The sequence below is a fragment of the Panthera tigris genome, chromosome E2 (assembly GCF_018350195.1).
Source record: "Panthera tigris isolate Pti1 chromosome E2, P.tigris_Pti1_mat1.1, whole genome shotgun sequence".
NCBI classification, from domain to species: domain Eukaryota; kingdom Metazoa; phylum Chordata; class Mammalia; order Carnivora; family Felidae; genus Panthera; species Panthera tigris.
The window spans coordinates 17,751,914-17,767,542 of record NC_056674.1 but is presented as its reverse complement, the minus strand read 5'-3'; the positions used below and the strand labels follow the sequence as shown (position 1 = coordinate 17,767,542).

Genomic DNA, 15,629 nt, shown 5'->3' with positions numbered 1-15,629 from the left:
GATCTTACCCCCGCGGACCCGTGGCTGATTTTTAAACAACCACGCCCCCTCCCCCAGGACTCAACCTAGCCCCTTTCTACACTCCTTCCCAGCCCCGTCCTCCCACAGGACCCAGGGGTCGGGCCTCCAGCCCCTTCACCTCCGGGACCCGGGATTCCGAATCTCCAATCCCCTACCGCCCAGGACCCAGGAGTCCAGAACCCCAGCCGCTCCTCCATCACCACCCAGATGCCCGGGCCTCCTGGCCCCTCCAAACACCAAGTACCCTCACTCTCAGCACCCAGGCCTGATCCTCCCAGCTCCGTCTCTGGCATCCTCAAGAGCCGGACTCCCAGCCCCTCGCTCCTTCAAGGGGCCGAGCGTGTCTCACCTCCCCACCCCACCCCCATTACCTCGGGGATTCCGTGGCGCGGATTGCGGGCCCCCAGGGCCGCGGCCTCGGCGCTGCGCCAGCCTCGCTCTTTCCCGCGGAGCCGCCGCCGGGTCCCCGATCTAGAGTTGGTGCCCCGCGAGTTTTTAAACTGGGGTTCTAGCACCGCCCGGTCATGGGTAGGGCCCCGCCCACAGGCCTGGGAGTCCCCGTGTCGCGCTCTAGCAAGCCGAGTCTCTGAATGGGCGGGGCTGACACTGCGAGCCAGACTCCTGAGTCTCCCAGGAAAGAGGCAGCTGGGGGCCCCATCTTAGGTCTGAAGGAGAAGTGGGCCTAGAACAGCCGAGTCCTGAAGGAGGAGAGCACTGAGGGCCTAGACTTCTGAGGCTCTATCCAAGGGGGTGATGGAGGTTTCGATTTCTGGGCCCTGGGCTGAGAGGGGACAGTATTACTGTGTCCTGGGGGAAGAGGGGACTGGGGTCCCGGTCCCCAGGGAGGGAAGATCTGTTGGTAAGAGCCACCATAGGTGGGCTCAAATTTCTCCCTTTCCCCCACATCACCTTCTTTTTCAGAGGGCAGTTCTCATATATTCATCATCATTAAAAATGATTTATTACTGCAAGAGAGGTACTTTGCTGGGCGCTGTGGTATAGCTGTGAACTAAGCAGCCAGGAATTCCCAGCCCTCAAGCCAACTGACATTCCAGGGGAGGCTCATTCTCGGTTCCCATCTCAGTGATCATGTTAATCATTTCTCTCGGGCTCTCAAGGCTTCTGCTCCCCTGGTTCTCCTCCCTCACATGCTGTTGCTTCCCTGGCTGTTTCCGCCTCTTCACCCATTCTTGGGGGCCAGGGGCACTCCTCTGTCTGTACTCACTTCCTTGGTGACCTCATCCAGTCTCGTGGCTTTAAATACCATCCATAAGCCATCAACCTGAAAATTTACATTTCCAGACCAGATTTATCCCCTGAATTCATAGATGCAGCTGTGGTCATTCAGTTCCACAAGGAATCTCTCAGGCATTTCCAACTCCGTGTCCCCAGACCTTGACACTTTCCCCTAAACCTGCTTCCCCTCATTTGCCATCTCTGTCCAAGGATGCCCCAACTTTTCAGTTGCTCAGTCCAGAAGTTTTGGTCATCCTGAATCCCTCTGTCTCTCACACACCCATACCTACATGGTCAACAAATTTTGTTGGTTCTACTTCCAGAATCTTTCCATCTCTCCAGTGCCCACAACCTGGTCCATCTGTCACCTCCCACCTAGACAAACATAGCAGCCTCCCTGGTCTCTGACCCTACCCCCAAAGGCAGTCACAGGGACTCACCACTTCTACCCCTCCCACACACACAGGAAGCAGGTGGCCTTGTCACCAGCAGGGTGATATCCGCTATTGCTTGCTTCTCTACTCCCCCACTGTTCCTCAGGACTTCTCTGGACCAAAGCCTTTTGCCAGCCCCCTTCTAGCCCCTACCCACCATGGCCCCTTCAAGTGACATCCTGTTCCTGCTTTTGCTCCCAGGTGAAGCCAGTGGCTATGGGGGGTGGCAGGCACGGTATTTATGAAAAGGGTGGCTCAGGTGGCATCTGAAGGGAGGGGTGCTGAGAGCAGATCCTCCCAGTACCCCTTCCTTCCTCGAGATCCATTTGGCTTCAGAGGCTGGTTCTCTGGGGAGAGAAACGGAGTCTGGAGCCTCTGCCTGTTAATCGCCCCATCTCCCTGCTGGGTCTGTCTCTACTTCTACTTTTGATGTCCTATCTCTGTGTGTCTTTGGGAGCTCCCCTTCCCATCTGGCCTCTTTCTCATCTGCTCCCTCTGGAATGGAGGTTGCTTCTCAGGGCACCACCTTTCCCTGCACCCTGTTTTGGGAACCACCTCTCCCTGCTGACCCACCTTCCCTCTCTTTTCACAGTGGCTGCGGCTCTGACAACCCCAGGTGAGAAATCAGCACTCCTTCCCTTTTGCCATGGCCCTTCAGGTACTGCTTCTGTCCCTAAAGTGTGGCCTGAGGGTCCTGGAACACCCCAGGTCACCACCTCACCTCTCACCCCCAAATCAGAGCCCCCAGAGGACCTGCAGCCCTCTCTGGGTCCCCGTATCACTGCTCTCATCACCAAACTGAAGCCCCAGGGACTCAGCCACCCCCCAGCCTTCTTTGGGAGTACCCACTAGGCCCGAAGCACCACCCATGTCTCTCTGTGCTGGGACACCCCCACCTGTCTCCAGTCCTCCACCTCCCCTTTCATTCCCCAAGTCAAACCCAGGGAATCTCAGACACCCGCCCCCCCCCCCCAGGGACTTCCTCTGTCCCATATGCCCAAAGTGCAGTCCTGAGGGTCTGGAACCCCCCCCCCCACCTCAATCCCCTTCTGTCTGGGCGCCACCCACAAGGTTCCTGTTCCGGATGTGGGCCCCCCTCCCTGACGATGCTGGTAGGCCTCATGGCCGCCGATTTGGTGGTGTCGCTGCTGATCGTTGCGGTGGTGTTTGTGTGTGCTTGCCCCCGCCGCAGGCCCACCCAAGGTGAGGGCAGAGACAGGATGGGGCCCGGAGGGGCTGATGGCCCTAGGGAGGGGGTCCCCAGGGAGGTGTCCTCCAGGGAAGCCCTGGAGGATATGCTGGGGAAACCCTGGGGGTGGTGCATGGGGGAACTCCTGAGGAAACCCCTGAGGCAGGGGGTCCCCAGGAAGGTAGAGACGTGGGTGGCTGGTAGGTGGTCAGGCCTCATGCTTTCTCTCCCCCACCCCCAGAAGATGACAAAATCTACATGAACATGCCTGGCAGGGGCTGACCCCCTTGTAAGCGACACCTTTGACTTCTGACCCTCTCATCCTGCATTGTGTGTGGTGGCACAGGATACCCACTCCCGACTTGGGTTGGAATAAAGCAACTGAAATACCTCTAGTTTTGTTTGTTTGTTTGTTTGTTTGTTAAGATGTTTGGGGGGGGGTGCCTGGGTGGCTCCATCAGTTAAGCGTCTGACTCTTGACTTTGGCTCAGATCATAATCACATGGTTGGTGAGATGGAGCCCCGCGTCTGCACTGACAGCTCAGCACCTGCCTGGGATTCTCAGTCTCCCTCTGTCTGCCCCTCCCCCACACTCTCTCTCTCAAAAATAAATAAATAAACATTAAAAAAAAAAAAAAAAGACTGTAAGGGCGCCTGGGTGTGGGTGTCTCAGTCGGTTAAGCATCCAACTTTGGCTCAGGTCACGGTCTCGTGGTTCGTGGGTTCGAGCCCCGTGTCGGGATCTGTGCTGACAGCTGGGAGTCTGGAGCCTACTTCAGATTCTGTGTCTCCCTCTCTGCCCCTCCCCTGCTCATGCTCTGTCTCTCTCTGTGTCTCAAAAATAAATATTAAAAAATTTTTTAAAAACAATTTAAGTCATCTCCACAGCCGATGTGGGGCTCGAACTTACAACCCTGAGATCAAGAGTTGCATGCTCTTCCAACTGAGCCAGCCAGGTGCTCCAAAACACCTCCAGTTCTACGTCTTCCTCAAAGAACCCCAGGGTCCCCAGAGCTTCCCTCCCTCCCAGGAACTTCACATATCCCCTGCTCCTTCAGCCCAGAGATCTGGAATAACTCAATAGTGTTTTTGTGTGCCATGTTTATTTGGGAGCAGTGGTGAAGAAAAGTCTGACATCTCAGGGAGAGCACTCTGGATCTGGATCTTGGTGGGAGGAGGAATAAGGTGCTGGGTAGGCATCAGGAATGACTGGATCCAGGCATCAGGTTGTTGACTGCTGTGCTTTGGGCTCATTTGTAATATGGCCTCTGTGTGTTGAGGTCACTGTAGACATCTGACCTCTGACCTTGGAGCTCCTAATGGGAGAGACAGGGTGGGAACCATCAGTGGAAGAGGTACGCTGAATAAACTTAAAGCAAAATTCAGCCTTCTCCCAGTGGCCTGTAAAGCTCCTAGCAGCTTCGTCAGCCTTGCAGCCACGGAAGAGATCTGGATTTTAATCGAGTGCATTCAGTCTTTCCCTTTCTGCTCTGCCTCACCATCATGTCCCAGCCTCAGGGCCTTTGTGTGTGCTGTTCTCTCTGCCTAGAACACAGGTTTCCTAGATATTCCCATGGATGGTTCCTTTTCCACCTGCAAGTCTCAGCTCATGTCACTTCCTCAGAGAAGCACTTCTTGATACCCCATCTAATTTCTCCCCTCCACACGCACACCCCAGTCACTGCCACACCAGCTTTATTTCGCTCATGATACTTTCCCCCAATGATATTATGTTAATTTGCTTCAAGTCCATCTCTCCAACTAGTATGTAAACTGTTGCTGTGTAGGTGCTCAACAAATTCTACCAAAGGACAAATAAATTAGAATAACGCTTTCCCCCCAAATTTCACTGCCCCTGGTAACTGAAAATCTCCCTCATTCTTCTGGACCTCATGGAGCCAAACTCAAGATTCTTTCACCTTACAAAAAGACTTTTTAATCCACAAGGGAAGCAAAGCAAAGCTGGCTGCAGGTAAGTAAGAGATTTCATAGAACGAGGCTCACAATTGAGGGGGAGGTTTATAGTCCAAAGAGACAGACTTCAAACTGAATCCCTGAAATCATATGCAAACGACCGGTCTGGGTGCACACCTCGATGGGAAGGGGTCTGTTCAGCTTCCATTAGATTCTCACAGGAGCCCATGACCCCCAAAAGGGTTGAGAAGGACATTGACAGAGAGGCAAGAGAAGGAGAGATGCCTCTGTCTGCATGGTGGTTCTTAAGAAGGGTTTCAAGGGTACTTGTACCGCCCCTAGATTATATGTACAATTTTGTAAATTTTTGTGTGGATTTTCTGAGGAATCTCTAGCTTTCATCAGCTTCTCAAAGCGATACAGGATCCCTCCTTCCAAAAAATTCTAAAACTCCTCTCTTCGGAGTTACTGAATTAGAGCTGAATTATATCCTCTTGCCCTTCTAAGAGCTTCTCCCAGAAATCATTCTGTCCTGAACAATTCAGTGCCTGCCTGAAGGTTAAGGCCTGCATTTGCCCTTGCAAAGGTAAAGCCATCCCTGGGTTTTCTCACACATTTTAAGCTGCGCATAAGGTCATGATTGATCACTGAAAGCCCTTGTGGACAGATCATGAAAGCCCCGTTAGTCTTTGAGGGTTTGAAATGTTGCTGAGAAAGTGGCTTTAGGGTCTAGGTCCTAAAGGGACTGGGGAGGTGTTTAGGACAGACATGCACAGGGTAGGAGTGAGATGTGAGAAGCTGGCTTTCTCACCTGATATGGCGACTCTGTCTCCGTAATGCGCTGTTTCCTGGTCACTGCTGGGGGATGGGGAGTAGTGCAGGGTGCAGAGACAGTTAAGGTGGTGAATCAGGACAATTTTGTCCCTCCATCAATGTCCCTTTGGATGGTTGTGACTTGGGAGCTTACCCCTCCCTGCCAGGCAAGTCCTCAGAGGGGCCCAGGCTCTCCCCTGCCATCCCCACTCACCGTCCACGGCCCCTCGCCCCCGAGGGAACAGCCGGCCCAGGGAGTACACAGCCAGGGCGATGAGGAGGGTCAGTACCAGGTCCCCCAGCACGATCCCCGCCAGCACACCGGGACTCACCACGGAGCAATTGCATTCTGAGAATGTGGCACAGGGGGTTTGTGGGGGCGGTCAGTGGGAGTTGGGAATTGGGAGGAGGTGCCAGCAGGGGCAGGTTTGGAAAGGCTGGGGAACAGAGATGGGGAAGTCTTTGGGAGGCAGGGAGGGGAATTGCAGGGTCTAGGCCTACCGTTCTGTGCCTGGGCAGGGTTAAAACCTGAGGAGAGAAAAAGAAGGTAAACTGAGGCCTGGGGCTGTGACTGCAGGGTGGGCACAGAAGCTGGGGAGGCTGGGTCCTGAGAGCTAGGAGATAAGAGTGGAGAATGATGTCTGGTGGGACCTGTGGGTCAGCGTCAAGGCCCCTGGACTGTATTACTTTCACCCTGACCTGCCCTATTGCAACACCATTAGAGTCCCCCCACCCCCGCTTCTGCCAGAGGCCAGATCTCGGGGGCTCAGGCTCCGGGAGAGACCCACACGTTTTAGGGAGCTGGGGATCTGCTTCCCTCCACCTCCCTTTTGATTCTCCTTCTACCCTGCTCTCTGCTCTGCTCCAAGCTGAGCCCAGGGACGGGGGAGGCAGTTGCAGAAGCCCCCAACTCACCACCCACAGTCAGGAGGAGAGGCAGGAACAGGAGCCTGTTGGAAGGTCCAAGGACCCTCATGACGCAGGTGACGCTGCTGGACACCAGAGTTCAAGGGCCGGTGGGATATGGTGTAGCGTCCAAGTGAAGGAGGAAGTCTGAGGTGGGTGGTGGCAGGAGGGAGGAGGGGACAAGACAGGAGGAGGGACAGAGACAGATAACGCCAGAAAGAATCAGGCCAAGAGGCTCCAGGGGCCATGCTATAGCCCCTAACTACCGGAACATAAAAGGAAATGTGCCAACCCACCCCCACTCAGGGGTCAGCCATCGGTGTAACGGGAGAGTCAGTAGCTATGATTGCCGTCAGCATGGCCTCTTCCTGGCTGGGCAGCCTTGAACAAGCCATTCAACCTCTCTGGTCCTCAGTTTCTTTATCTGTAAAATGAGGAGTAAAACAGTACCTATTTTGTAGGGGTTTATGGGGATGGAATGAATTAATGTTTCTAGAACAGGGTCCCACACTTGTCAGCTTTTTATAAGCATCAGCTATAATTATTTGATACTCAGAGCCTTGTGATGTTTACAGGATATTAAAAGAGAACCATCAGGATATGGGCACTAATGAGCCGCAGGCACTCTGTCCTAAGTGTTAACTCATTTAACCCCCACAGCACCCTTCTGAGGTAGATGCTCTTATCCCCATTTTACAGAAAGGTAAAGACACTTGCCCAAGGTCACACAGGAAATAAAGGTGATAGTGAAATACAGGACCCAGGGACAGATAGTTGACCCTTAGAAGAGAAAGAAAAAAAGAACCAAGACGAAAGAAAGATAAGGAAGGAGAAAGAGATGGCGAGGCCGAGAAAGAGAGAGAGAGAGAGAGAGAGGCAGGCAGTGACACCAAAACACACAGCACAGACACAGGATTGAGCGTTTGGGGTGAGGCAAGTGGGGGGACAACATGGTGACCACTGGGCCAGGCTGGGCTGCCCCACCAAATAAGGAAGTAGCTGGAAGTGAGGACAGAGGGAGGCACCCAGGGGGAGACAGGGACTTCTAGGCCCCTACAGGAGCCTGAGCTGGGACTGGCTAGGAGGAACCTGAGGTTAAGGCACTGGGGGATGGGCCAGCGGCAGGAAGCCCCCCTCCCCCATCCAGGCGTCACACCCCGCAGCTCCCTGGGCCTGGGCTTAGGAGAGAAAAGGGGAACCTGGATGCTGGTCATGGGACAGGCTCCGAGTGGCCCTTTGTGGTGGGGGGATTTGGAAGCCAGAGGAGGGTCAGGGCCCAGTCCGAGGGAGCACTGGCTGCTAACAGCCTCCGTCGCCCAGGCCTGGCCAAGTCTCCAACACCCCCACCCCTACCACCGCCAGGTCTGGAGTGAGCACGGAGAGAAGAGGCGAGCTGTGGAGGCCCTTGCAGCAGCACCCTAGGCCTCAAGGTGGCTGAAGCTGAGCGAGCCGTGGTCTCAGTCAGCGACCACAGGAAGCTCTCAGCCTGGAGGGTCTTGAATCAGGCGTTTGTGGGCTCCCTCTGGCTGGGCAGGGGGAGCACACTGCAGGGGGCAGGGACCAAAGCAGGGGCCAGGCTGCTGCTACAGTCCACAATATTGAGAGGATTTTGTGACGTCTCCCGGAAAAATGCCCGCGTGGCACCCTGTATGTGCTCAGTGAATATTCATCACTATCCTCATCATTACAGTTATCCTTATCAGTACTTCAAGTCTCCAGTTCTGGGCTCCTCTTGCTGAAAGTCCTCCCTCAACCCCTCAAACTCGGCCCCGCAATCCGGTCCTCCCGGCTCCAGCCAGGCCTGAGCCGGCCCCGGAATCCAGTCTGAACAGCGCGCTCACGCACCATCCAATCAAGCAGCTGCGGCCCTTGGGCTGGTGCTGGGTCCGAGTCCCAGAGCCTCCCCTTTCCACTGCTGAGATGTGGGGAAGTCGGAGCTCTCCCAAGGGAACTGACTGAGTTAGTGGCAGATATTTGTGGGAGGTGGGGTAGAGGCTCTTTACCAACCAGAAGTGAAGTATTTCAATATTTTGGCATCTCGTATGATCGCACCGGTACGGACCGCAGAATGCTGGCCGGGGCTGGTCGGGCTGGGCTCTCATGGGTGGGCGAACCATTGAGTGAAAGAAGGCTGTGATGGGGGGCACCCAGCTGACTGCGAGCCACCCTCACAGGGTGCCAGACTCCAGGAAGTGGGGCTGTTTCGCCCTCCCTTGAGATCTGTAAAATGTCTCAATGTCTCCTGGCAGAAGCCCAAGAGTTGGGCAAGGCCCAGACAGACTTTGCCAGAAAGCAGGCAATGTGTCTAGCCTGTAACAAGCTTGCCTCTGTGGAAGATACAACCCCTCCTCGCTCTCCTTGCTTCCACTTTTGCCCCCTACAGCCCATCCTCCCCATAACAACCAGAGGAAACTTGTAAAAAAAATTTTTTTTTAATGTTTATTTATTTTTGAGGCAATGCAAGAGACAGAGTGCAAGCAGCGGAGGGGCAGACAGAGGGAGACACAGAATCCGAAGCAAGCTCCGGGCTCTGAGCTGTCAGCCCAGAGCTGGACACGGGGCTCAAACTCACGAACCGTGAGATCATGACCTGAGCCCAAGTCAGACACCCAACCGACTGAGCCACTCAGGCGCCCCGGAGGAAGCTTTTTTGAAAAGGCAGAGAACCAGTTTTGTAAATGGCCAAAATATTAGAACAGATAATGTCACAGAAGAAGGGATGTGAATGGCCCATAAGCCTGTGAAAAAGCGTCCAACATCATTAGTCATTAGGGAAACACGAATTAAAACCACAATGAAATACCACTACACATCCGCTGAAATGACTAAAATTAAAAAGACTGACCCTTGGGGCGCCTGGGTGGCTCAGTCGGTTAAGCGTCCAACTTCGGCTCAGGTCATGATCTTGCGGTCTGTGAGTTCGAGCCCCACGTCAGGCTCTGTGCTGACAGCTTGGAACCTGGAGCCTGCTTCAGATTCTGTGTCTCCGTCTCTCTCTGCCCCTCCCCCACTTGTGCTCTGTCTCTCTCTATCAAAAATAAATAAAATGTAAAAAAAATTTTTTTTAATTAAAAAATAAACAAAATAAAAAGACTGACCCTCTCAAGTGTCAGCAGAGACGTGGAGCAACTGGAAATCTCACACTGCTGGTGGAAATGAAAAAATAGAAACCTTATAAAGGTAAATATTCACCTACGCGGAGATCTAGCAATTCCACAGAAGCAGGCGTTTACCCAGGAGAAATAAAAGCATATATTTACATCGAGACCTGCCTATCTTTCTGTCCTCCCTTTCTCCCCCTCTTTTCCTCCCTTCCGCGACTCCAGCTACCCTGGCCTTCTTGTTTCTTGTATAAGTCAAGTGCACTCTCACCTCAGGGCCTTTGTACCTGCTGTTCCCTCTGCCTATGATGGTTTTCCCAAAGTCCATGTAGAACTGGCCACTACTGGTCTTTCAGCTCTCAGCTCAAATGTTACACCCTCCCAGAGACCTCTCCCGCTCAAGTCACCCACCACCATCAATTTCATTTTCTTCCTGTATTTATCATACCTGAAATTCTCTGATTTACGTGTTCCCATTTTACTGTCTGCCACTTCCTCTAGAATAGAAATTCCATGAGAACAGGAACCTTTCTGCCGTGCTCACCGTTGTATTCTCAGCACATAAAGTAGATGCCCAGGAATTTTTTTAAAAGTTTATTTCATTTATTTAAATAAATAAAGTTTATTTATTTATGCAGAGCTTGATCTCGCAAACCTGTGAGATCATGACCTGAGCTGAAATCAAGAGTCGGATGCTTAACCGACTAAGCCACCCAGGCTCCCCAGAAAATATTCTTTCAATATTGGACTAAATGGCCACCAGGAACAGGTTGGATTAAACGTGGCTCCTCATGTCTGCATCACGCTCTAATGGTATCCCAGACATGCCCCCTGTTTCTCCTTGAATTAATCACTTGGCAGATAAGAATGCTAGGGTTCCCCCGATATCCTCCTGCTCCTTCTTCCACAAAATTTTTAGCAAGGCATCTGCCCACTCAACTAAAAACTGTATTTCCTGGCCTCCTTCGCATTTAGAGTGGCCATATAACTTTATTCTGGCCAACGGGTAGCATGGGAAGTAAAGTGGCGATTTAAAAGGCAGAGCCTTTGTGGAGGAATGCACTCTACGCTTCTCCTTGACTTTCTCATTTGCTGGAATTGGAATGTGGGAAACTTGGAACAAGTGGATGAGGACAACATGACAAAAGTGAAAGAGTAAGAAGACAGAAGAATCCTCAGTGCTCATCACCTTGGAAGAGCCACGCCAACCCCGGACTCTTACGTAAGGGAGAAATTTCTACCTTGTTCAAGACACTTGTGGTAGGTAGTCTCCAAAGATGGTCACCAAGAATTTCTTCCTCCCAATATGCACACGCCATCCCCCATACCAAAAGGTAGAGTCCCATTTTCCCTGCCCTTGAATCTGAGCTGACCTTGCAACTTGCATTGACAAAGAACGTGGTGGAAGGGATGCTGTGTCAGTTCTGAAGGTAGACCTTAAGAATCCTTATAGCTTCTGGTTTTGCTTTCTTGGAATCCAGCTGCCATGCTGTAAGGAAGTCCAAGCTCCCTTCCCAGAGAGTGAGGACACACAAAGAGGCCTTGGAGGTGAGACACCATGTGTGGAAAGAAAGGCCACTAGGAGAAGAATCAAGGCACCCCAGTCAACAGCAAGTGCCAAGGCCCCAGGAAGGTGAAAGAAGTAATCTGGATCTTTCTTGCCATGCCAGTCACTAGCCAAATGCAGCCACCTGAGTGACCCCAGGCAACACCATGTGGAGCAGAAGAGCCACTCAGTCAGCTGAAAGAATCATGAGAAATAATAAATTATTGTTGTTTTAAATCCCTATGTTTTTAGATGGTCTGTTAGAAAACAATAGACAACGGAAACAGCACTGTTATTTTGGGGACTTTATCACTACAACCAAATCTATACTCCACCGAATACAGTTTCAAAAGCCCAACTTGAACTAGTTGAGGCTGGAGGGTGAAGATTGTGAAGATGTGGAGGTTAATACACAAGTGCTCTAAGGGGAAAACTAAGCAACCTAAACATCAGAGGAGAAGGGATGATGGAACGCTGGACAGATCCAGACTGACTCCAAGATTCTCCATAGCTTGCTTCCGCTTCTCTCTGGGCCAGCTTTGTTCAGCCCTCTCTGTTTCTTATGGAACTGCACAGTCTCTGTCATCAATAGCTCACTCTTGCTGAGCCCATGATTTAAAAAAGGAGAGGAAAGGAGGGGAGAGGAGAGGAGAGGAGAGGAGAGGAGAGGAGAGGAGAGGAGAGGAGAGGAAAGGAGAGGAAAGGAAAGGAAAGGAAAGGAAAGGAAAGGAAAGGAAAGGAAAGGAAATCCTGGGGGAGGCGCCTGGGCGGCTCAGTCAGTTAAGCTTCTGACTTCAGCTCAGATCACGATCTGGCAGTTCATGGGTTCAAGTCCTGCGTCAGGCTCTGTGCCGACAGCTTGGAGCCTGAGGCCTGCTTTGGATTCTGTGTCTCCTTCTCTCTCTGTCCCTCCCCCACTCGCGCTCGGTCTCTCTCTTTCAAAGATAAATAAACACTTAAAAAATTAAAAGAAAATAAAAGAATCCTGGGAGAGGACTCAGCTTGGCTCAGCATGTATTCCCTGCATTTCCCAAACCAATCACCTGTGGCTGGTGTGGGGGGCAAAGTCTGTAAGAAAGTGGCAGGGTGCTTGAGAACACTGCGTTGGAGATGAAGGAGGACTGGTCCTTAAGCAGCATGTGGGGAATGCCCTTGGCTCCCCCCCCATACTCCCTCAGTATTCGCCACTTCCAGGCACACTACCTGGCTTACAACTTCCTGCACTGCGACTGTCTTCTCAAGGCCCCTTTCTGCAAGTTGGAGCTACCTATGCTCAGGTCCTGGCTCTGGCCATTAAACCAGGGTGACACCTGACCCAGATATAGCAGTCACAATTCTTCATTGCATACGGTAGATGCCACTAACTCGTTTAAACAGCAAAGTGGGTGTGTTCAAGGATGTTAGGGAGACCACTGAATCTCTGGGAGTGCCACAGATCTGTCCCTGGGCTACACAAATCCTAATGCCACCCAGGAGTTTCTGCTAAGACTTCCGCCGCTATTCACATCGGAATCGATTTTACAGGTTGCTTCCTTTTTCTCTTCACTCTTTCAGATAAAATCCTGATGCAAATACCAAAACATTTACCGACAAAATATGCTGCATGACCACACAGAGGAGGAGAATGAGGGGGAAAGGATCGGCCCTATGTGAACGGTCGTCGGGGTTAGAGAGATGGTTCAGGATTCCTCACACTCTTTTGTCTTCCTTCATTTCAAAATTCTCCAAATTAAAAATTTCTTGAAAACGTGGGTGCGTTCGATTGGCAAAGTGCAGGACACATGCCTGCACACAGCTGCAAGGAAGGCTGGGAATTTCTGACTTCTGGACTGGGGAAGCTGAATTCATAGGGTAGGACATTCCCAAAATGTAGAGAACATGTTCAAAAGACTCCAGACATCTGAATAGAAAGCATGAGAGATGTCCACAACACCAAAGGCACCAATCCGTAGCGCCTGCCTTCCCCTTCCCCGGCAAGATGAGAGTTTGATTCTTTAGTCAAAATAAAATGGAAAATCACAATGATATACCACTGCACATCTATTAGGATGGCAAACAGCAGGGGCGCCTGGGTGGCTCAGTCGGTTAAGCGTCCGACTTCGGCTCAGGTCACGATCTCGCGGTCCGTGAGTTCGAGCCCCGCGTCGGGCTCTGTGCTGACCGCTCAGAGCCTGGAGCCTGTTTCAGATTCTGTGTCTCCCTCTCGCTCTGACCCTCCCCCGTTCATGCTCTGTCTCTGTCTCAAAAATAAATAAACGTTAAAAAAATAAATAAAATAAATTAAAAAAAAAAGAATGGCAAACAGCAGCACTTCTGACAATTCCTAGAGCCGCCGAAGATGCCTAACAACGGGAACCCTCCTACACATTGCTGGTGGGAATGCAAAATGGTTCAGCCACTTAGGAAAAGTGGCAGTTTCTTATAAAGTTAAACACACGCTTATCATATGACCCAACAATCCTATTCCTAGATATTTACTCAAGAGAAGTCAAAACTTAAGTTCACACAAACACCAGTATGCCATATAAACAGTGGCTTTATTTATAATTGCCCCAAACTAAAAACAAGCCATGTTTTCTTCAGCGGATGAATGAATCATGGTACATCCACACAATGGAATACTACTCGGCAAGAAAAAGGAATGAACTACCGATAAACCCACAAGAGCACAAACAAATCTGAAGTACATCATGCTATGGGAAAGATGCCGGACTCAAAAGTCTCCATACACAATTCTAGCCATAGAACACTCTGGAAAAGGCAGCCTGGAGGGACAGAAATCGGATCGGTGCCTGCCAGGGGCTGGAAGTGGAGGCAGTGGTTGACCACAAAGGGGAGTGAGGGAAATTGGGGAGGGGAGGACAATAGAATTCTCTATTTTTCTTGTGATGATTTCATGGTTGCATGCGTTCGTCGAAGTTCATAGAACAATACACTAAAAAGGATGTATTTTACTCTACGTAAATTCTACCTGAATAAAAAATTGTTTTAAAAAGATGAAAATTGGAAGCACCAAAGAAACTGGTAAAGCGATTTCATGATGTCTTTATTTCCTACCAGTTTCAGCGTTGACAACTAAACAGATGTTTCCCGCTTTGGCTTGTGGGAAAGTGCTAGCAAGGACTGACTTGCAAGGCGAGTGAAGCACCATGCCAGCAATCAGCAAATATTGTTTTCTTCCCTTCTTCTATTAAAATGTAATTGGTAATTGGACATCTGGTCCCCTAGCCAAGACTGTGTTTCTCAGCCTCTTTGGAGCCAGATGAGGCCCTGGAACTGTCTTCTGGTCAATGGAATGCGGGAAGAAACAACTTCCAGGTTGTGTCCCTAAAGGCAAAAGTGTGTCCTCCCTTTCTCTATTCTCCCTCTTCGCAGGAATGTGGCCCCGACATTGTCAGTGAACAGACATCCTAGGCCACAACAGCTGGCTTTATATGTTTGTGAAAGGAAGGCCTTTAAAATATAATTAAAGCAATGCTCCATAGATTTATCAGTTGTGGTTCATCCATATCATAAATGCAGTCATTAGAAATGAATTAGAAATCTACAATTTTAAGCCCCATGCAGGGCTTAAAATTTAAGGCACCCTTGGGGCGCCTGGGTGGCTTGGTCGGTTAAGCGTCCAACTTCGGCTCAGGTCATGATCTCACAGTCCGTGAGTTCGAACCCCGCGTCAGGCTCTGTGCTGACAGCTCAGAGCCTGGAGCCTGTTTCAGATTCTGTGTCTCCCTCTCTCTCTGCCCCTCCCCTGTTCATGCTCTGTCTCTCTCTGTCTCAAAAATAAATAAACGGTAAAAAAATTAAAAAAAAATTTAAGGCACCCTTTACATTTGTTTTTTTACAGAGAGTATTTTTAACTTATATAATCATAAATAAATAAAAATATTTTAATTTCAGAAAACGCAACAAATAAAGGCAATTTTTTGGAGGAAAAAAAAAATACAGGACTTCTGCTGTCAATATTGGTGTTCTAAGAAATCAGAAAGCACCCTCCCCTGAAGAACAAATAAAAATATAGGTTGAGGGAGGCGCCTGGGTGGCTCAGTCGTTTGAGTGTCTGACTCCGGCTGGGGTCCTGATCTCGCGGTCTGTGAGTTCGAGCCCCGCGTCGGGCTCTGTGCTGACAGCTGAGAGCCTGGAGCCTGCTTTAGATTTTGTGTCTCCCTCTCTCTCTGCCCCTCCCCTCCTCATGCTCTGTCTCTCTCTCTCTCTGTGTCAAAAATAAATAAACATTAAAGAAAAATACAGGTTGAGGGGTGCCTGGGTGGCTCGGTTGGTTGAGTATCTGGCTCTTGATTTTGGCTCAGGTCATGATCTCACAGTTCGTGAGTTTGAGCCCTGCATCGGGCTCTGCGCTGATGGCATGGAGCCTGCTTCGGATTCTCTGTCCTCTCTCTCTGCCCCTCCCCAACTCGTTCCCTCTCTCTCTCTCTCTCTCTCTCTCTCCCTCTCTTTCTCAAAACTAAAAA

At 50.9% G+C, this 15,629-nt stretch overlaps 2 protein-coding genes across 5 annotated transcripts; one reads left to right on the top strand and one right to left on the bottom strand.

The window, feature by feature from the left end:
- Nucleotides 1-1,708: 1,708 nt before the first annotated feature.
- On the top strand, nucleotides 1,709-3,275 carry HCST (hematopoietic cell signal transducer). 3 transcript variants are annotated; one of them, XM_042969107.1, is made up of 4 exons: nucleotides 1,709-1,892; nucleotides 2,284-2,349; nucleotides 2,763-2,894; nucleotides 3,125-3,275. In XM_042969107.1, exons 1-4 carry the CDS (start codon nucleotides 1,850-1,852, stop codon nucleotides 3,160-3,162), a joined length of 279 nt encoding a protein of 92 aa, XP_042825041.1. In that variant the 5' UTR covers nucleotides 1,709-1,849; the 3' UTR covers nucleotides 3,163-3,275. The 3 variants fall into 3 exon arrangements, with proteins under 3 accessions (XP_042825041.1, XP_042825040.1, XP_042825042.1); XM_042969106.1 differs by having other exon boundaries at nucleotides 1,718-1,892; nucleotides 3,122-3,275; XM_042969108.1 differs by having other exon boundaries at nucleotides 1,727-1,892; nucleotides 2,284-2,307; nucleotides 3,122-3,275.
- A 689-nt stretch (nucleotides 3,276-3,964) lies between these two features.
- Nucleotides 3,965-6,660, bottom strand: LOC102964980 (transmembrane immune signaling adaptor TYROBP). Of its 2 annotated transcripts, none has more exons than XM_007096800.2 (5): nucleotides 6,523-6,660; nucleotides 6,109-6,135; nucleotides 5,822-5,956; nucleotides 5,606-5,652; nucleotides 3,965-4,196 (listed from the first exon to the last, which is right to left on the bottom strand). In XM_007096800.2, the coding sequence occupies exons 1-5, from the start codon at nucleotides 6,581-6,583 to the stop codon at nucleotides 4,131-4,133; spliced, it is 336 nt and encodes a 111-aa protein (XP_007096862.2). In that variant the 5' UTR covers nucleotides 6,584-6,660; the 3' UTR covers nucleotides 3,965-4,130. The 2 variants fall into 2 exon arrangements, with proteins under 2 accessions (XP_007096862.2, XP_007096863.2); XM_007096801.2 differs by having other exon boundaries at nucleotides 5,606-5,649.
- Between the last annotated feature and the right edge of the window lie 8,969 nt (nucleotides 6,661-15,629).

Bases quoted from the DNA above. Each gene is read 5' to 3' on its own strand.
- LOC102964980 (XM_007096800.2), bottom strand. From the start codon at position 6,583: ATGAGGGTCCTTGGACCTTCCAACAGGCTCCTGTTCCTGCCTCTCCTC. The intron at 5,957-6,108 runs GTAGGCCTAGAC...CCACATTCTCAG, and splicing joins CCCTGCCCAGGCACAGAACG to AATGCAATTGCTCCGTGGTG. The intron at 4,197-5,605 runs GTGAGAAAGCCA...CTCTCCCATTAG, and splicing joins AGACAGAGTCGCCATATCAG to GAGCTCCAAGGTCAGAGGTC.
- HCST (XM_042969106.1), top strand. From the start codon at position 1,850: ATGGCCCCTTCAAGTGACATCCTGTTCCTGCTTTTGCTCCCAG. The intron at 1,893-2,283 runs GTGAAGCCAGTG...CTCTTTTCACAG, and splicing joins GTTCCTGCTTTTGCTCCCAG to TGGCTGCGGCTCTGACAACC. The intron at 2,895-3,121 runs GTGAGGGCAGAG...CCCCACCCCCAG, and splicing joins CCGCCGCAGGCCCACCCAAG to AAGATGACAAAATCTACATG.